This window comes from Dendrobium catenatum, unplaced genomic scaffold (assembly GCF_001605985.2).
Source record: "Dendrobium catenatum unplaced genomic scaffold, ASM160598v2 fragScaff_scaffold_841, whole genome shotgun sequence".
Taxonomy (NCBI): domain Eukaryota; kingdom Viridiplantae; phylum Streptophyta; class Magnoliopsida; order Asparagales; family Orchidaceae; genus Dendrobium; species Dendrobium catenatum.
In genome coordinates this window covers 567,106-588,761 of record NW_021319303.1, presented here as the reverse complement: position 1 = coordinate 588,761, position 21,656 = coordinate 567,106, and the positions used below count along the sequence as shown (strand labels likewise).

At 35.0% G+C, this 21,656-nt stretch overlaps 1 protein-coding gene across 6 annotated transcripts in view; it reads left to right on the top strand.

The window, feature by feature from the left end:
* LOC110111357 overlaps positions 1–21,656 on the top strand; it is a gene marked incomplete at its 3' end in the record, with an annotated part of 56,033 nt that overhangs the window by 9,374 nt on the left and 25,003 nt on the right. For all 6 annotated transcript variants that reach the window (XM_028696759.1, XM_028696760.1, XM_020843185.2 and 3 more), the window contains 5 exon segments: positions 6,162–6,266; positions 6,557–6,667; positions 18,859–18,900; positions 19,084–19,200; positions 19,351–19,541. In XM_028696759.1, coding sequence (XP_028552592.1) covers positions 6,162–6,266; positions 6,557–6,667; positions 18,859–18,900; positions 19,084–19,200; positions 19,351–19,541 — 566 coding nt within the window.

The following is a 21,656-nucleotide window of genomic DNA, read 5'->3' as shown; positions in this document are numbered from 1 at the left end:
CATCTTACTCGTGGGATCAAAATGCCAAGAGACAGCTGAGATTTAACAGGTGAACCTCCCAATGATTCCCATCCTAGGAGTGGGATTAAAATGCCAAGTGACGGCTAGGATTTAATACTCCCCCTCAAGCTAGAGAATACAAATATATCATTCCTAACTTGGTGTGGGCTCCGAAAATTCGGCCCCGGCCTCCCCGCTCGCTTTTTTCTTTTTTATTCGGCGAGGGAGTTTTAACTGAATAAGTTCCGAGGTAAATTTTGGAAGGCAGATGGGTTTGTAGATAAGACACTACCCAAAGATTTCGCCCTCATTTTGTGAGGACTTTATGATCTGAGTTTTTGTTTCCTATAGGCGCAAGCCCCTATAGTTAATTACCCCTCCCGATCACGAGAGAGAACTTTCGATTAAGGCTAGTCGTCAATCAGATACGTATAGAATACGTGTTATCTGGCATATAGTAGCAGCATGGATTTGGATTTTTGGAAATGTTTGGAAGTTTGAGAATTTGAGAAATTTCGAAAAAGTTTTATATTTAAAATAGACATTTCACCATCTTGCACATAAAACGAATGGTGGGAGAATGGATGATAGACCCGATCAAGATCCCATGGTTCCGTCATCCCGGGCCATCGTGGTCCCTGGTCTACTTAGTCAGAGGAGGTAGTCGACCCAACCTGACAGAAGGATCCTTATCGGCAGCCATGGGTTACTTTGTCCAAGGGTATCTTGTAGACCGGGGGTGAATGTTTGTCTAAGGGGACAAATTTAAATCCACCTTAGCTAACAGAGGGCTTTGTGCCCTATCAATCATATCATATTGATTCATATCTCAAGGATTTGATGCCAATAAGCGCAACAGCCTTGTTGAGGTAGAGATCCTTCTTTCTCTCTCTCTCTCTCTCTCTCTCTCTCTCTTTTTCTCGGCTTGGTGAGGTCGGGAGGAGCAAGGAGTTTGCGAATAGAAGTCGTGGGAGGGAGAGGTGTCGTATGGGAGGAAGGAGGCGGGATCTGTGACAGGGAAGGAGATCGGGAGGAGAGGAGTTCGGGAGCTTGCGAACTGGAAAAATGGTCCCGATGGCTTCGTTCGCTCGGATATTTAACGACGTGCAATGGCGCTCGATCGATGCAGGTCGCAGGAATCCCGCGAGAAACGTCGGCTGGATTTGCGGGATTTGATCAGTTTGGCGCCGAATCGGCGTGATTTCGGGATTCAACGGACATGAGGTATGTATGTAGGATTTCTATTTTCCTTCTCTTTTGTTTCCTTTTGGGTATAACATGAGGGTCAACACTTGGTAATCAGTCCTAGAAAATAGAGTTATCAATTTCCTTGGTAAGAATATTTGCAAGCTAATCTTTTGATAAGACATGATTGGTACATATAAGACCATTGTCTAATTTCTCCTTTATAAAATATATGTTCACTTCTATGTGCTTGGTCCTATCATGCTGAACCGGATTATGAGCTATGCTGATTAATTGTCACAATATAGATTCATGGGTCCTTCCCACTTAATTCTTAGGTCTTCTAGAATCATCTTGATCCATAGTAGCTCACATATTACCAAGGCCATAGCTCTATATTCCGCTTATGCACTAGACCTTGCCACCACATTCTATTTATTGTTTCTCCATATAGCAAGGTTTCCTCCAAAGAATGTGCAGTATCCTGAGGTACATTGTCTATCTATTGGTGATCCTGCATAATCTACATCAGTATATGTTTCTAGGATTATTCCACAGTCCTTCTGAAGAGAATCCCTTTACCTAGGTTCCTCTTAAGGCAGTGTAGTATTTTTTTTACATCTTGCATATGAGTCTACTTTGAATCTTGCATGAACTTGCTGACCCTGCTTACAACAAACACTATATCTGGTATGGTGTGGGAAAGGTAGATTAATTTTCCTACAAGTCTCTGGTAGGATCCTTTATCTACATTTGTATTTTCTTTAGCTTCATCCAATTTGAGATTTGGTTCTACTGGCATTGGTGCTAATTTACAAGCTAGTTTGTCTGTTTCTTTATGAAGATCGTTAATGCATTTTTGCTATGAAATGAAGATTCCTTTGTTGGAGTGGGCCACTTCAATTTCAAAAAAGTATTTTAATCTATTAAGATCTTTGATCTTAAATTCCTTGGCAAGACATTTCTTTAAAATCACTTTTTCCTTTTCATCATTCCCAGTTAAGATGATATCATCCATATAAACTAATATAATTGTGACTTCCCCTAAGTTTGAATGCTTGAAGAATAATATATGGTCCCCTTGGTTCTGCCAATACCATTAAGTAGCATAACTTTTGAGAATCTTTCAAATCACGCTCTACATGACTGCTTTAGCTCATATAAAGTCTTTTTAATCTGCTCACTTTTTTATCTCCAGATTTCTCCTCGAATCATGCTGGAATCTCCATAAATATTTATTCCTGCAAGTCCCCGTATAGGAATGTATTTTTGACATCTAACTGTTTTAGATGCCAATTGTAATTAGCTGCTAATGAGAGCAATATCCTCACGTTGTTCATCTTGGCCATCGGTGCAAAAGTTTCTTGGTAGTTAATGCCGTATGTCTGAGTGTACCCTTTCACCACCAGTCTTGCCTTATACCTTTTCAATGTACCGCAGCTTTGTATTTCACAAAGAACACCCATTTGCAGTCGACTGGTTTTTTCCTATTAGTAGGTTGGTGACCTCCCATGTATTATTCTTCTCCAGGGCCTGCATTTTATCTTTCATGGCACTTTTCTAATTTTCATTAAATAAGGCCTCATAAATATCATTAGGAATATGAATATCATTTAGTATAACCAGAATATTTTTTTGTGTGGATGTGAGAAGTTATGGAAGGATACAAAGTTGGTTATAAGGTTCAAGGGAAGTTTTTTTTGGTGAACTTGTATTTACCTCAATTTCAGGAGATAGTTCAGATTCTTGCATCTGCTCTGGGGCATAATTTGGATTTGTACGCCTGGAATACACTTGTCAAAACCTCATGTTCCATAATAACTTTGTCCTTAGTTTCCTTGGCTTTGATTTTAACTTTATGTGGATTGATTTGAGGTGGAGCTTGAAGGTCAAGAGGGGCAAGCTCACTTTTCTTATATTCCTCAATTTCAGTCTCCCCATGAAGATGAGGTTTGTTGAAATAGGGTTTTTGTTCATCAAAGGTAACGTCAATAGATACAAGAGTTTTTTTGGTGGAGGGATGATAACCCTTATAACTTTTTTGGGTTGATGAATATCTAACAACGATACATTTGAGTATTCTTGGATTTAATTTTCTTCTATTTTGGCTATGAATATGAACATAGATAGTGCACTTAAAGATTCTAGGTGTAATGTTATTATGAGTTCATAATTCGAGGTAAAAAGATGATAGAATATCCATTAGTGTTTTTAGTCCCAAGGTTTTTCAAGGTAATCGATTTATGAGATATGTGACAGTCAGAAGGGCTTCCCCCAGTTGGATTTGGGTACATTATGGTGGAATAAAATTGTATGGGTGGAGACTAGAAGGTGATCATTTTTCCTTTCCGCAACCCTGTTTTGTTGGGGGGTGTGAATGTAGGAAGGCTCATGAATGATACGTTCTTTTTGAAAGTAAGAGGATAAGATTTGGTTAAAGTAATCTTAGCATTGTCTAAACGAAAGTTTCTTTTTCTTTTTACCCCGAATTAGTTCTGAATCATGATATGAAAAATGGTGAGGATAGTGCTAACATCTGATTTGTTTTTAAGGAGAAAGATCCAAGAGACTCGAGTGCAAACATCAATGAAGGATACAAACCATCTGGCTCTTGAGATGTTAGGGGTTTTTGATGGTCCCCAAAGATCACTATGAATAAGGTAAAATGGAGTATTACATCTCTGATGTTTGTTTGAAAAAAAAAACTCATTTATGCTGGCTAACTCACAAGTTTCACAATGAAAAGATTCATTTTCCAACTTATAAAAAATAATTGAGTGCATATTTCTTAAGACATCAAAAGATGGATGTCCTGATCTAAAATGGTGAAGCCAAATAATAGATTTTTTTTTATCAAATAGGGATAATATAAAATAACCATTATTGATAATATTAGATTTGTTAATCTCTTCCAAGTAGTACAGTTCATCTCTCTCATTTACAAGCCTAATCTTCTTTCTCGATCTCTGGTCTTGAAATAAACAACAAGTAGGGTTAAATAAGACTTGACAATTATGGTCACTGGTAATTGAGGACTATGTTTATGGATAATTGAGGTATGTGGAGCATATTTTTTAGAGCGAGGGAGAGAGATAAGGGTATTGCCTCCTTGGCCTGCTACTGTGGTAAGAGAACCATCAACAATGATGACTTTCTTGTCACTTGGGCAAGAAGTATAATTGATGAAGTGGGTAATAGAGAGTGTCATGTGATTTATGGCTCTTGAGTCAATAATCTATAATCCTTTCAAATAATTTCTAGAGGCACTTAAGTCCAATGTATATATAAAACTTACCTGAAAGTACAAAAGAAGAAGATGCAGGTGGTTTTTCAAAGGATACCAGAAGTTGTTTTAATTCATCAATATCTTCTTTATTAAGATCTTTGAAGCTGAACTACGTTTCTAAGTTAGGCTGATTTGTGTAGTGTTGTCTTGAGATGTGTCCTTTTATCTGCTTCTTTGATTCCACTCCTTATTTGGGGGCTTTCCATATATCTTCCAACATGTCTTCTTTGTATGTCTTGATTTCTTGCAATAACTGCATCAAAGAGAGTCTTTGTCTTTAGGTTTTGAGGAATCCTTACTTTTTTACTTCCATCATGCTTCTTTGGTTGACACCATTGCTGAACCTTAAACTGTCTTTGGCTCTAGCATTACTCGTCATCGGCTTTCCTCAGCATGAATAAGAGAAATGATCTCGTTTAATGAGGGTGTCTTATCTTTTCCAAGGATCTGAACTCTAACCTGATCAAATTCCACATTTAATCGTACAAGAAAGTCATACATTCTATCTTTCCCAATAAAATTTTTCAGGATAACAGCATCTTTTGGACACTTGATTTTCATGCATCTATAGTGATCAAGTTATTGTCACAAGTTTTGAAGGAGAGTGGCATATTCGGTTACAATTTTGCTTCCTTGTTTTGTGCTTCCCACATTGACCTTAATTTCAAAGATTTGGGCAGCATCCCGAGCCTTTGAGAAGGTTTGCCTGGTGGCATCCCATATGTCCTTTGCAGTAGATAGGAATATAAAATTATCACTAATTTATGGAGTCATGAAATTCCACAATCATGACATAATCATGGAGTCCGTTTCATCCCATGCCAAAAAATAAGGATCTCATTCTTTTAGTCCTACCCTAAGGAGGTGATTCAACTTTCCTTTCCCTTTCAAGTAGGTCTTCACAAATTGAAACATTTTTAAGTAATTCTTTCCATTTAAGCAATAGAAAGGTTGCATATTTTGGAGATCTCTTCTTCCATGGTGCATCATAGAGTCCTCCATTTGGTCAAAGCTTTGGGAGGAATTTGCTTTAGACATTGTGGCAGCAAATGATAGTGATGAAGGCTATATCAAGCTGGGCAACAATGAAGTTTGCGTTGGTTATAGATAGGATAACAACAAGGGAAGGCCAACAATGAAGGCACAAATTTACAAAAAACTCAAAATTCCGGCAATGACAATGAAGGCTCTGATACTATTTTAAATTCAGAGAATTGGAGAGGGAAAATGCTTAATTTTATTACACTAACTATCCCTATTTATAGATCTATACAAGATATTTTAATAAATATTCAAATAATTACAAAATTATGCATAATTGCTCTAATATAATCCTTCCTAAATCAGCCAACTAAATATGGAAGGAGATCGGCGTGATCCAGGTGGGCCTCCCATGGATTCCCAAAATGCCGAGGGATGGCTAGAATTTAATAGGCGAGCCTCCCACGGATTCCCATCCTAGCCGTGGGATTAAAATGCCAAGGGACTGCTAGGATTTAACAATAAGAAAATTGTTGGCTGCCCAAAAAAGCATGTTAAGAAATAAATGGGCGACACTAGTCATTTTTTTAATGGAGAGAAAGTGAGAGTTGGACCCATGCAGCTCCTCATTTCAGTTTTTGAATGGTCCATGCTTTTAACTGAAAGCTGTTCTGCAATGTTATACTGATGCTATAACTTTTCCTTTTAGGCATTTGATCAGCAGCAGCAAGAATTGGTTGATGCTGCATCAAAAGCTCTTTCCTATAGACAAGACATAATTGGGGAAAACATTCGCCTAACATACTCATTACAGGTACCTACCTATTCCAGTTTATTCTTTTATATTAATAATAAAATAGTTAGATGATGTTATTCATTTTAAGGCTAATTCTGATCTGTTTTACTTGTTTCATTATACGCATTTTAATTCAAGAATTATAATGCACAAAATTTGTTCTCTGCATAGCCCTTCTGTACAGTCAAGTTTGTCTTGTCATGAGAAATTTCGTTTGTAACTCCTGCAAGTTTTCTTATTTTGTTTTTCAAATTTTTTGTTGAGTTTTTAGTTCAAGGCACTATTGTGTGATCTGTACTTCTCTACAGGCCGCTCAGCAAGAAAAGACAACTTTTGTTTCTTCTTTGGTGCCACTTCTTTCAGAATATGGTCTCCAGCCTTCTGTGCTTGATGCTCAGTCCATTGTTAGTAATCTGAAGGTTTGTGGATTGCTTTTTTTAGGATAAAGGCATTGATTTCTTCCCCATAAATATATATTTTTTTTCTTATTATGCTACACCATTTATTTTGGAAGCATTAAACGTAATCGTACTACTAGGGGATCGTGGATAGTGTGTGGGACTACTATATGAAGCAGGGAATAGGTTTGTGAACTCTGTCATACTCTGTTAAATCTGTAGTTATTGGACGTCTTGTTTATAGATAATGGGGCATGGGTGTTTCTAGGATTGAGGAATTTCCTTTTTTTCTATTGCATGAATATGGACTGATGATCACTCACAAATTGGATTTATTTTTTTCGCTTGGACCATTCCTAGCTCGGATCAAACTTGAATTGAGGTTGGCTTAATTGAGCATGGCTAACTCAAGATCAAATCAAAATGTTAATAATAATAATAGTAATGCATATTTTAGAAAGCAATTTTTTGGAATTTTCCTCCCAAACTTTTACGTAACTGGTAGAGGGTCAATTCACATACATGTTTCTACTTGTACATTCTAGGAAACTATAGATATTACCACATATAATTAGAGTACAATTCATCATATAAAGGCCTTCTAATGTACTTTTATTTATTTATTTTTAGCCACCCTTTCTTTTTCTTTCATGCACCTTCCAACCCATCCTTCTATTACCTTCCTTTGTTGGTTGTCTGCTATCTACCGTCTGCAGCCATTTAAACCATTTTATGTTTGCATTTTCGCTAGTTTTAGTCCAGCCCAATCTTCCCTTTTTTTCCCTCTCCTCTGTTTGATTCCATTTTTTGTTGACTTCTAATTGCCTAATCAACAATTTTCCACTTTGTGCGTTCCATAATTGGCATTCAGATCTTCACCATCCCCCTCAAGTTGGTTGGTAGAGGTCTAACATCCCTAGTTTTACCAAAATATTTCTGAATGTTTGATCGAATAGTCTTTTGGTGAATATATCAACTAGCTGATTTTCAATTGCAATTTGAGGCATACAAAGCAGTCGGCTTTCAAGTTTTTTTTTTTTTTTTTTAAAATATCTTTTCGTCTCCACATGTTTTGTTTGATGATGTTATATTGGAATATGAGCAATACAACAACAACATCATCATCATCAAACCTTTATCCCACTATGTTTGGTCGGCTATATGAATCCTTTTTCTCGATTGTGCTCTGTTAAAAGTTAAATTCTCATTTAAATCTAATAAAGAAATGCCATTTCTAATATTTTCTAACCAAGTTTTTTTAGGTCTATCTCTACCTTTTTTAACATAAGTCAAATTTAATACATCTACTTGCCTAACCGGGTTATTGGAAGGCTGCCGTTTTATGTGACCAAACAATCTAAGGCGCTCTCTAATTTTATCTTCCATTGGAGCTACTCCAACCTTTTCATGTATATGCTCATTTCATGATATGATTATGAGCAATGCCAATGAAAAATTTGTTGCTATAATATAGCCTTATGGGTCATTCCAATTTAATTCTTTACAACAACAACAACATCAAGCCTTTATCCCATTGCGTGGGGTCGGCTACATGAATCTTTTTTCTCCATTGTGTCCTGTTAATAATCAAATTCTCATTTAAATCTAATAAAGAATGGTCATTTCTAATATTTTCTAACCAAGTGTTTTTAGGTCTGCCCTATCTTTCTTAACATAGGTCAAATCTAATACATATACTCCCCTAACAAGGCTATCAGAAGGCCGGCGTTTTACATAACCAAACCATCTAAGGCGACTCTCTCTAATCTTATCTGTCACTGGAACTAGTCCAACCTTTTCCCAGATATGCTCGTTTTGCATCCTATCTCTAAGAGTAAGTCCACTCATCCACCTGAGCATCCTCATATCAGTAACACAGCTTAATATTATGTTTCTCTTTTAATGGCCAACATTCTGCGCCATAAAGCATTGCAGGTCTCACCTCTATCTTATAAAAATCTTACTTAAGATTGAGTAGTACTTTTCTACCACACAACAAACCCAAAGCATTCCTCCACTTCAACCATCCAATTTGAATTCTACTAAAATATCCCCATCTATTTCACCATCACTAAACAATAGACCCAAGATATCTAAAACGAGTACACTTATTAATGACTTGATCTCTCAAAGTTACAAACCCCTACTAAAATTACACTTCATGTATTCGATGTTAGATCTACTCAACTAAAAACCTTTAGACTATAAGGTCGACCTCCATAATTCGAGTTTACCTTTAACTCCCTCTCTAGTCTTATTAACAAGAAGAATATCATCAGCAAAAAGCACACACCAAGGTGCATCCTCTTGCAAATGTCTAGTGAGAACATTCATGACTAAAGAAAAAAGATAAGGGCTTAAGGCTAATCCTTGATGTAATCCAATTGAAATAGTGATGCTATCAAGAATTTATGTATTTTTTTTTTAGCTATCCAATGATGGGAAAGCATCCAATGATCATGGTAGGTTGTGCATAGGGCTTGGTAGACCTTTGGTTTGCTGGCTTGATTGGTCCATTTTCTCCTACTGGTTCACGGGTTGGTTGGAGGAGGTTTGGATGGAGCTCATTCTCTTAGTTGCTTGAGCTGAAGTTTAGTAGCTCATTAATGTCCAAAAGGTAGCTCATTATGAAGGATTCAATGATGGGGTGGACTTGTCGCTTCTCCTTCCCCTTTCTTCTTGTCTCTTGGGAAACCGTGGTTTGTGTTTTAATTGTGGCTGATTTCTATGAATAGCATTCAAGAGGAGTTGCTGTTTTTCGAGCCTTTATCTCTTGGAAATCCGGCCAGCTGCTGTTTTTTTCGTGCCTAGGCTCTTTCTCGTGACCGTGACTCCTTGGTTCCGTGTGACCTGCTTGGCTCCCGTGAATGCCCCTTCGGTTCCTTGGCTTGGGCAGTTTTTTCGTGAAAAGCAAATGAATTTCATGAACCTGGTGCTTGGGTTCTTGTGGAAAATTAATATATGACTTTTGGCATTCCCCTATCTTGCCTATAAATATGAGAAGATGTTGTGAAGGAAGGGAGTTGATTATTGTGAGCAAAATTGCTATTGACCTGCGGGTTATTGGAAAAGCTTGCGAGCTTTGTCTGCCTTCTTTCTCATCCCCTCCGGAAATCTTTCGAGCTCTTTCCAACCTTTCGTCTCGGCTTATAACATCTTTCGTCTCTCCGCAAGTGCCACTCCATCTACATCCTTCTTCTCAAAATGAAGCAACTTTAGGGTGTCGTGACTTGGTTGATTTGAAAGCATTTGTTGGAGAATCTTGCAGTGGTGGACCATCAGTTTGCTAGTCTTATGCACTTATCTTATTTAACCTACAATTCGATGCATGTGAGGAACCCGCTCTGACGGTTGTCTGAGGATAGCATCTTTTATTTTCTTAATTTTCTTAAAATCTCTTAGTGTTTTCTTGTTGGATTTTGAAGTTTTAGTTATTTGCTTTATTTTAATAAAGTTTGGTTTAAGTTCTATCCATTGTTCTCTTTGTGTTGGTTTTCTTACTTGTGTGTCTACATCAAATAGGAAAATACTTAGTCGAACCACCTTGTGTTTGAACACAAGTAACAATTCTACATACATATCTCTAATGACTTGAATATAAGCATTATTAACCCCCTTCTTTTCTAGAACTCTCCATAACACTTCTCTTTAAACTTTATCGTATGTTTTCTCTAGACTAAACTTCTCCATAAACCCTCTCAATAAATGAATAACTTCCATAGTAGACTTACCCGACATGAATCCAAATTGATTTTTGAGAAACATTAGTATCACGTCGTAACCTATGCTCCATAACTCTCTCCCAAAGTTTAAAAGTATGTCACCTCAACTTAATTCCTCTATAATTCACATAATCTTGTGCATCACCTTTATTCTTAAAAATATTAATCAACACACTCATTCTCCACTCATCTGACATGTTTTTAGTATTCAAAATAATATTAAAAAGTTAAGTAAGCAAGACATTCCTTCATTTCCTAATCATTTTGGAATATCATAAGGTCTGCTAGTTTTTTCACACTTCATTTTCTTTAAAGTCTCTCTAACTTCAATTTTACTAATACGTCGATAAAAATAAAGATCACTAAAATCAATCATATTCTCACAATCTTCTTTGAAAAACTTAGCAAAATATCTCATCAACCTTTGTTGAGTATTCTCTTCTAAAAAAAGCACTTTTTGATCTTTATCCTTAATGCACTTTACTTGAACTAAATCCTTACTACTCTTATATCTTTGTTTGACTAACTTATATATATATATATAATCTTTCCCCTTTTTAGAATATAATATATTATATAAATCATTAAAAGCTAAAATCTTTGCATCACAAATTGCTTTCTTAGATATCTTACTAGACTTTTTATATCTTTCCCAATTTTTAGAGTTTTTACATTTAAACCAATTATTTTAACAAAGCTTCTTATTTTTTGATCTTTTCTTGCACATTTTAATTCCATCACCAACTATTTTTATTATTAAAATTTTTTCTTTTGAAATTCCAAGCAGATCCTTTGCAACATTCTCAATATTACTAGCTACTTTATTCCACATAATATTCGCTTCCTCAGGCACAAACAAAATCTTAAGATCATGAATCTTACTCTCAAAAATATTTTTGTTAGTGTTTTTTAAAAGCCCGCATCTAATCTTAAAACAACGTTTTACTAAAATTTTTATATTCTTCCCCTTCATTTTAAAATTCAAAATTAATAAACGATGTTAGGTACATAAACTTTCACTTACAATAATTTTATAATTTTTACGATCTAAATGATATATTTTTCTTATAAGAAAATACTCAATCTTAGTTTTACTGTATCTATTCTTATAAGTGATGAGATGTTTATCTCTTTTCTTAAATAAGATATTAACAATCATAAAATTATATGCTAGAGCAAAATCTAATATAGTCTTACCGCCTTCATTAGTCACTCAAACCAATAACCATCATGAATACTCTTAAAATCCTATACCTCTCTACTAACATGTCCATTTAAATCTTCTCCAATAAAAACTCTTTCTTCAAGAGGAATCTTTTGAATTAATTCTTCTAAGTCATTCCAAAATTTTAATTTTAAATACATATCTAAAACTACTTGAGGAACATAAGTACTTATAATATTAATAATCTCAGCATCAATGATAATCTTCAAAGTAATAATTATATCTTCAATTTTATCAATTTTTATAACATTATCCTTCAAACTCTTATCTATAATCACACATATATCATTTCTAGTATGACTTCTACCAGAATACCAAAGTTTAAATCATAAACTATCTATCTCCTTAACCTTTTCTCCACCCAATTTAGTTTTCTGAATGCATAAAATATTATCTTCGTATGAATCATAATATCAATTAATTCTATTAACTTGTCTGTAAGAGAACCTACATTCCAAGATCCAATCCAAATTTTAATTTCAATGAATAGCTTCTTTGCCCACATCCGTCTATGATGTGTGAACCCTTGCCTATTTAACACTGCATCAGGGCGCCAATGTAGCGGCCTTTGCACACTTCTCGCTGCATTCAGTCCATACAGGTGTCGCTTCCAAGGAACGTTTTAGCATTAACACTATGTATTAAAGGATTCATGTCATGATTATTCGACAAGTTTGATGCTTGCTGAGTCGACTACTTAACGCAACCCTCCCATTTAATTCTTTGATCTTCTAAAATGATTTTTGATTGTAGAAGTTTACAAATTCCTTATGCCATTGTTTTTAAATTCACATATTTTGACACAGCTCATTTTTACTTCCATTCTAGTATTGCATAACATGGTGTTGATCTTCTATAAGGGTGTCAATCGGGTTGGTGGGTCAAGTTTATGTTTGATCAGAAATTGACTTCACCCAAATAAGCTTGACTCAAACCCTAACCTGCTCATTATATGTGTAAAAAATGTTTGACTTGAATCATATTTGACCCGAACATTAGTAATTTGAACCCATCACATTGGACTCGATTATCATATAGATCATGCAATTTTTTAGATTAACACAATTGGTTTAACTCAAATATGACCCATTTAGCTAAAAAATGACCCATTAATCTGAACCTGACTCGTTCAGCCCAAACCTGATTGATAGTTGGGTCAATTTTGGGATTTGAGGTCAATTTGAACAACAAGCCTTTATCCCATTACATGGGGTCAGCTACATGTATCTTTTTTCTCCATTGTGTCCTATTAAGAATCAAATTCTCATTTAAATCTAATAAATATATATCATTTATAATATTTTCTAACCAAGTCTATTTAGGTCTACCTCTACCATTCTTAATTTAAGCCAAATCTAATACATCTACTCTCCTAACCGAGTCATCGAAAAGCTGTTGTTTTATGTGACCAAATCATCTAAGGCATCTCTCTCTAATCTTATCTACCACTGGAGACGTTCCAACCTTTTCATGTATATGCTCATTTCATATCCTATCCCTAAGAGTAAAACTACTCATCCACCCGAGCATCCTCATCTCTGCAACTCTTAACTTAATATTATGCTTCTCTTTTAATGATCAAAATTCTGTTCATGCCATTTTATTTGTTAGTGTTCTTTAAATGCCTCATATAATCCTAGAACGACGTTTTATTTTATTCTTTCTATTCTGCCCCATCATCTTAAAGTCCAAAATTAATAAGCGATGATGGGTACATAAACTTTTACTCGGAATAACTTTATAATCTTTGCAATCTAAACGATCTCTTTTTCTTGTAAGAAAATAATCCATTGAGTTTTACTATATCCATTCTAATAAGTGATGAGATACTCATATCTTTTCTTAAATAAGTTAATAGTAATTAAAATATCACAAGTAGAGCAAAATCTAATATTATTTTATCACCTTTATTAGTTGCTCCATATCCATAGCCATCATGACTGCTTTTAAAATCATCTGTCTCTGCTAACATATCTATTTAAATATCATCCAATAAAAACTCTTTATTCAAGAGATATCTTTTATATCTAGGTCAATTTGAACATGACTTGAAAATTAATTAGGTCACAATTTTCAACCCAAACCCGACTAAAAATTAATCGGGCCAACCTAAACAAAAAATTTTCAAGTCGAGTTTGGGTCAACGTGTCATTTACTAGAACTCCTAGTCTTTTATCCAAAGGTTATCGTACGTAATAATTATTTGTATAGCTTTCTCATCTTAAAGGCTTCATATTTTTTTGTATAGAATTTCTTTTTCAAACATCGATTTCAAGTACTTAGAACTCAATGGTCTGCTTGAAGATGAAGATACATAGATTTGTGTATAAATCGACTAATCATACTTACAATAAATGTTGTATGTGGTCTAATATGAGAAAGGTAGAGTAGTCTCCCAACAAGTCTCTAGTATTGTCTTGGTCTAACTTTGTTCTTTTTTATCATCATCCAAAATTTGACTATGGTTTGATTGAAGTTTCATATGACTTGCAATTCATCCTATTTATTTCTCTCCATAAGTTTGTAACTCATTTATATTGAGAGAGAAATATTCATTTTTCATATTGTGCAACTTATATGCTTAGAAAGTATTTTAGTTTGCTTAATTTTTTGATCTCAAATTTTGTTGTTAAGTATAAAACTTTATACGTTAAGATATTTTTAATAGGCTAATTTTTACTCCTTGGTTCTGATATAGGTAGTTTAGAATGAGTGTTAGTAAGAAGGATGTCTTTTCAGATTCTCCTTCTCTGTTACTCTCTAGATTGACTGAGGTCAAAATAGGGTGTAACACCTTAGGCTAAGTCAACCCGACCTTTAGACTTATAACCCTGCCTAAAAAGAGCCGCCAACTAACTCACTTAAACATTTTAAAGAGACCTGGTCTTAATGCATGTGCAAAATAGGTAAGATTATTTTGATTTAAAAGATATGGCTTACAATTTGACTTTTGGGGCAAGATACTTGACCATATAGGTATGCAAATACTGACGCACTGAATAGTGAATACATATTTTTATTATATTGTCCTTAATATAAGGGCTTTATACATAAGATACACTGGTCATGGATTATCATTTTAATTTTTTTAATTTAAAATTTTGGCTTGATTTTTGATAGAAAAATACATATTATTCAGTGGTTGATTTTTTTTATTTAAATCTTTTAATGGTAGAAATCTTAAATTTATCTTAAGAGCCTATTATATAACTCATGTCCAGACCACCTCCAAGCAAAAACAAGTGAAAACCTAGAAAAAAACAGACATTTTTTACAAGGTTTAAAATTGCGTAATTAAGCCTCGAGGCGGTTTTCGTCCGTGAGGCGAGGCGTAAGCCTCAAGGCGGTCTGAGGCGTAAGCCTCACGGACACAGAATTGCGTAAATGAAAAATCAAAGGTTTTAGCAGGAAAATAATAGCAATATTGTACCTTACAATAAAAACATCTAAATGATATATGAAAATAGTGAAAAATAAGAAAGTAGATGCAATAAAATCATGTCCCAAAGTACAAAATCACAAAATATTAGTTTAACAAAACTCCCAGAATACAAAAAACATATAAAATGAAATCATATCCCATCACTAAATGGGTCTTCAAGTGAATCTTCTTCTCCAATTGTATCTATGAATGCCATGTCATCATCATCTTCAACATGACTCACTTTTCTCTTCCCTGTTCATTAAGAGAAAAGATCATTATCATGTATTCATGTTCATTGCTCACTTGACATAAATATAATGTAATAGCATATAAGAAGTTGTGGAATATCTTTACTTGATTGTTGTGCTGCAGAGCTAGTGGATGTGTGTGGTGTAGTACTAGTGGATGTGTCAACTTTATCTGCTTCGCCCCTCAAGACATCCACACTTAGATCTTCTAACTGTAAGTCTGATAATGGCAAATCTGTCTCATCATCTATGAACCACTCATTATCAGACGACACATAATCACACACTAATGAGTCATCATCATCCTTCAACCCCTTATTCCTTAACCTCATCTCTCTCAAGCTCTTGTTGTGCATAATATATACGAGAGAGTTCATTCTGAGTGTTGATAGTCGATTTCTTCTCTTTGTTTGCGCTTGGCTATATATACTCCAATTTTTCTCACACCCAGAAGAAGAACAAGTGAGGCCCAACACTCTTACAGCAAAACTCTGTAACTCAGGGGCGGAATCACCAAATTGAATCCACCATTCAATTGTTTTCAAGAAAAAAACATAATCAGAACTGAATAAAGTGTGGCGGGAAGGATGGCCGACCATGCGGGACGCCTTCGATTTCGCGAACAGAGAGCTGGAAGGGATTTTTTTTAGAAATGAGGGAGACCTTGCGGGATGAAGGGAGGAAGAGGGTTCATTTTAAGTGGGTGGGGCCTATTCTGTGAGGCGTACGCCTCACCCAGAATTGCGCAATTGCGCATCTGAGGCGCGCCTCAGTCCAGGTGAGGCGTACGCCTCAGCCAGGTGAAGAGTTGCGTAAGCCTCGAGGCGTTTTTTGGTCAAATTGCGCAAAGGCGCGCCTCTAATTGCGCAATTTTAAACAGAGATTTTTTAATGTACACTTGGTAAACAAATAAATATATAAATTTGTATAAAATCAACCGAGTAGGAGTAAAGTGTAAAGTCTCAGTTTTTATAAATTATATCTGGTGTCTGTCTTATACAACCCAATAACAATTACAGACTTGACCTATGGGTCTTCAAGCTTTGGCTTTTAGATGCATCAAGAGCTTCACCTGGGGGTTTCATCCTTCTAGTTCATCTCTCTTGTAACTGTATACTACAGATCCAAACAAACTTCCTAAGTCTATTAAATATATTTGAAATATAAAAAACTCAAACTTGTAAAGATAACTTTGACTCCTTTTTTAGAATCTAGGATCAAATTGACTTAATTTCTAATAGTATAGAGACTAAAATGGGGCAATGTGAAGCTCTGACACTAAATTGTACATTTATTGATAGTTGGGGGACTAGTTTTAGGTTTTACTCTTTAGTTTTCCCAAGCTTTTCTTCTTCAGTTACAGTTTTTCATCTATGTTTTTCTCTCCTTTTCTTTTTTTTTTTCTCCCTAGTAGCTACAGTTCTAGCTGCTGCAATAACTTCCTATGTTCTATTCCTGTTACGGTGCTGTTGCTACAGTACCCCAACTCTGCTCCCGGCCTGCCGCTTCTGCCCTACAAATAATGGTGTATTGAGGGGTGGGATTAGGAGTCTTTAATAGGTATTTATAGGTTGTTAACTAATCGTTATTTTTAATCCACTGCCAAAGCCAACCCACCGCATTTGCTACTCTGGAGAAGTTGGGAAACTGCTCTGCTACAGTGCAATAATGCACTGCTGCAGTGAATTTAACTCTATACTTTGGCAAAAACTAATTCTATGCATAACTTGATTTAGGTAGATTATCTGTATATGCTTTTATATATCGAAATGATGGAAATCAAGTACAGAATGTGATAAAAATGATCTTGACAAATTTCGGTTCAGGAAAAATTTCTTCCCATCTCTTGAAAATTTTGGGTGCTATATACATACGGCCAAAATTTGATAGATTTTATAACTTTAAAGTTACTTCTATTTTTCTTCACTGTTTTCTTTAATTTATTCGTACCTTAGGCATAATCCTACATGGTGGGATAAAGACTTGATATTATTATTGTAGTACCATTTGTACCTTATGCATAGCATTACATTTAAAATCAGGAGTTTACTAGAATTAGTTCGAAGTAATGTTTTACTGTTCTCAAGACCAGATGGTTTCCTTGGTGCAGCAGAATGGAAGGATAGATTTCTGCTTTCATCCTCCATCAATTCAAGTGCTACACCTCCGCATGTAAACTTACTATAAGTTGTTTTCCCCCTACTTTTATCTGATTATTGGGTCAATTTCAGTGAAATTTCAGGCTGAAATAAACAGAAATTGGGCAAAACTACTGCTAATATCTCTCTTCAAAGAAGCTTTTGGACCCGAACTGCCTAAGATTTGTTGGTTTGGATGATACTTAAAAACATTGATTAGGTTATTTTTTAATCTCTAGTTTGTATGGTGATTTAACATCTTAAGGTTCTATAAGATTGTTTAAAGGTGAGATGCATTGATGCAATGAAAGCTGCTTGATATACATGGGCAAGGAACATTTGATTGGAAAAAATATTTTAAGTAATGGCTGTCCTAATGTTTTTTTAATAATCTTCATATTTAAAAGCATTTTTAATTATCTCTTTGCGCAATTGTGTCTGCCACTCCAACTTCTTGCTCGGATAAACATTTTTGAATTCTCTTAAACATGAACCATCATATATATTCTTCCAAATCCTACTTATAGTCATTTATCTCCCTGTAATAGGATATTTTCTTTGGTTTTTGGTCAATATATGCAAGTAAAAGGATGTAGTTGTCTTGAAGCCCTCAACCACATAACACAAATTGATCTTCCAGAATGTTGTTTCTTAATATCAATATAATGCTAATGAAGATTCTCTCTATAGTTAAAAATGTGTCAAGAAGTAGCTTATTATGTATGAAGGGTTCCTGCTTAACGTAATTATTTCCCCCTTTTGCCATTCTTACAAAGCCTAAATGAAGTAAATTGTCCACAGAAGCAATCCATCCATATTTGCTGATATGTTCTCAAAGATATCTACAATCCTTCTTGACATGGGATGGCTATTAGAGGTTTTGGGGCTTCTGAGTTTGGTATGATGCCGAAAGGGCAATATTTCAATCTGGATGCGGTTTCAGAGATTTTGATGTGTCTCATAATCTTAGCGAACCATTCTTCCAGCTCCACAATCTCAATTTTCCTTCAGATGTTTTGCTTGAAAATATGGAATTAGGAAGGTTCATTGTGCATAGTTTTATTGCTTACTGCCATGACCTGTATTCATGTGCAGACACAAGCACATGCAAATGATTTATTTTATTATGTTTATATTTGCTAAATTAGTGATTGTTTTGCTTCCGCCTTAAGAAAAGGAGATCATATACATTCATGATTCATCTGGCTTGTTTTTCCCTTGAGTGGTTACAATTCTTTGTTATTTTTTAGTTTTAGTTTTTTTCATGATGTTTCTTGATTATGCTAAATTGTTGCATATGTGATTACAATTCTTTGTTATTGGTTCTCATTGAAACTTTCTGTCATCTTCTTGTTGTTCAATCTCTAGATTTTCTTTGTTTTGTGCATGATTGGTACAGAAGCTATATGCGTTGTAAGATTCACATTCTTACTTTAGTTTCTTGTCTTCATGCAGGTTTTATTCAGACATTTGCAAGAAAAACTCATAATCACTGAGGTATGATGCATGTTTTAACATGATTAGTGGGTTACATCTTAGCACAAATTATCTTTTGGAAATTTGTGGATTTGTGCCAAAATAACAATTGTTGGGAAAATAAAGTTATTCTCTCTCTTAAACTGTTTGTTAGATTCTCATTTACCTTTCTAATTAGAATTTTCTAAAATTTTTTATTGGCAGGAGAAGTTGAAATACTCTCAATACCAGTTAGCTCCATGGCATCTGGAACCGGCTAATGACACGAACCTTCCTTCACAATCACCTTCTCATCCTCTTGGTGCAAACCTTGTCACGTCTGTATGATCACACTTTTCTCCTGGTTATTTTATTCACAGAAAAGTTGTTCTCCCTTCAGATTAATATTGTATTGTTAAAGCAAGCACTATTTTTTTTTCCTGTTATTTTAGTCCCAAAAATTTTCTCCTTTCTGATTAATATTGTTGCCAGAACAAAGGCCTTGAGATTGTGCCACAGCCAACATTTACTCATGCACAATCTCCTGGGTCTTCTCCAGCCAATAATGCTCGGCCAAAAGAATGGGAGGGACTGGGCAATCATAATCATGCTATTCTCAGCAACGTTGCTACAAAAAATCAGGATCTCAATATTTTGGAAGGAAACATTCTTTCTTTGAATAGGTAAAAGGGATTGTTTAGGCGCTTGATGTGGATGGTTTTTGGTCTGGTTTTAGGATTTTTTATAGATAAAAGTTTATGTTGATTATCTTCAGTTTCTGCCACTTGTTTAGTCTGTAATTGCACATCCATTTCAATTGGCTCATATAGTTCTCTTTTTGCACACATGCAATGGAGTGTGGGTTTTCTTAAACTGGTTTTTTGCCAGAACAATAGTTATTTTCTTTTATTACAACTGTTATTAATCTTCCTGTTTCAAATCGTTCTGTTGATTCTAAGCCACCACTAGGTGCTTCTATTTTTGTCCAAAACTTCATCCCCATACACAAGATACTTCTACCTTATTTGTGGACTAATTAAAGCTAAAAACAATTTGGCAAGTTATTCAAAGATGGCCAATGTAGAAGTACATGAAGGTTGGCATGTGGTGAGGGTGTTGAAGTTGTTGATTGGGATGGTAGGTAGAGCTATCTTTTCTACATCCTGGTGATGAGATCTGAACTTGTATTTGACATCGACATGTATATATATATGCTCCATGTGCATGTCTTGCTCCTCAATAAGCTTACCATGCATCCGCCTTGATCACAGGAGTCTTTCTCGATTATGTCAAGTGACTTTGCATCCTTTATTTGCGCTTGCAATGACACACTTTCCTTCCCATTCTATTTGCATCCTGCTCACTAAACTTTGACAGTGTCTTATTGCCCACTTTTTCATTCCAGACTATTCACGATAACTTCCATTCTTTCTTTGGGTAGAAATTCAAAGCAGAATGGAAACTGTTGTAGTTCATAATAGACCTGATGACCTGTTGCCACCACACGGACAATGTAAGTCTCTATAAAGTTTCGAGGATTGCAAAACTTGAGTAGAGAACCTTCATATTCATAAAACTTAGTTGTACCTTTTATAGGTTTACCTCCTTGACAATTAGTTGGACTTGTGTAAACTAATATTTTTGCTATGTCCTTGTATATCAACTCCACTTGTAGAAAGATTGAGTGTCCACTTGTTGCCCTACATGATATTTAGCCAGTTTAAGGAAGAGTTCCACTGACTATTGTGTGCTTGTCATAACCTTGGAAGCTTGGAAATGTTTTGCAACATATTCTGATTCTACTACATCATTTGCTGAGCATATACATAAGTTGCATAATTGTTTGCAAAGTGATAAGTATAAAACTATAACGAATACTTATACGAATGAGAACATAATGAAGGTGATTATGTGTTAGTTTGTATTTTCCCTGAATGCTTTTCATCAACAAAAAACTTAGAAAGCTTGTGCAGAATTAATTTTTTATTAATTTGATTGGGACATGAATATTAATCCAATTTTCAAGGCTAAGGATTTAATGCCATAAAGAGATACTTTTGAGCCTTCAAAATGTCAAACAAGTATATCTACTAATAAAGTTTATGCATCCCTGCTAATAGCACCAATTTCACTTTTGCCACTCCCACGTCATTCTCAATTGATGAGCAACTTCTATCATATGAGGTTATACTGAGTCCTTCAGGCAAACAACAGTATTTTATCCGATGGAGAGGCCATTCACTATCAAATGGTTGTTGGGTGACTCATTACGAGCTATAGCATATTGCCCTCAACCTCTGGATGAGTATCTTCACCTTAACTTCCTAATGGAGAGTTATTCACGGCCTAGAAGAGTTTGAGTGCCTCCTGATTCGAACTTATGTTTGACATCAAATATGCTGTTAGTTACATAATCAACGTCTTTATTTAAGCTTTCTATTTTAGGAAAAATTGTATTTGTTTTATTAGGATTAGGCTTTTTTGTTTCCTTATTATTTTTATTATGGTTTTTTTTTTTCCATTGTGTTGTTATTTTATGTGCTTGTGACCCTATGACACTCTCGCTGTGGCACTCTCTGTATAAATAGTATCTGTATAAATAGTAACCATCAGGGCTGAGTTGAGATAATGATTAACCATAGAATGAAGTTTAATTTTGTCTCTTTCAAAGCCACCGGCTCTTCCTTTTTTTTCTCTCTCTCTCTCTCCCCTCTTCCTCCCGTTTTTCTCTTCTCCTTTCTATTGTAAATGTAGATATTTATCATATGTGCAGTTTTTTGTAATGATATTTCCATCAC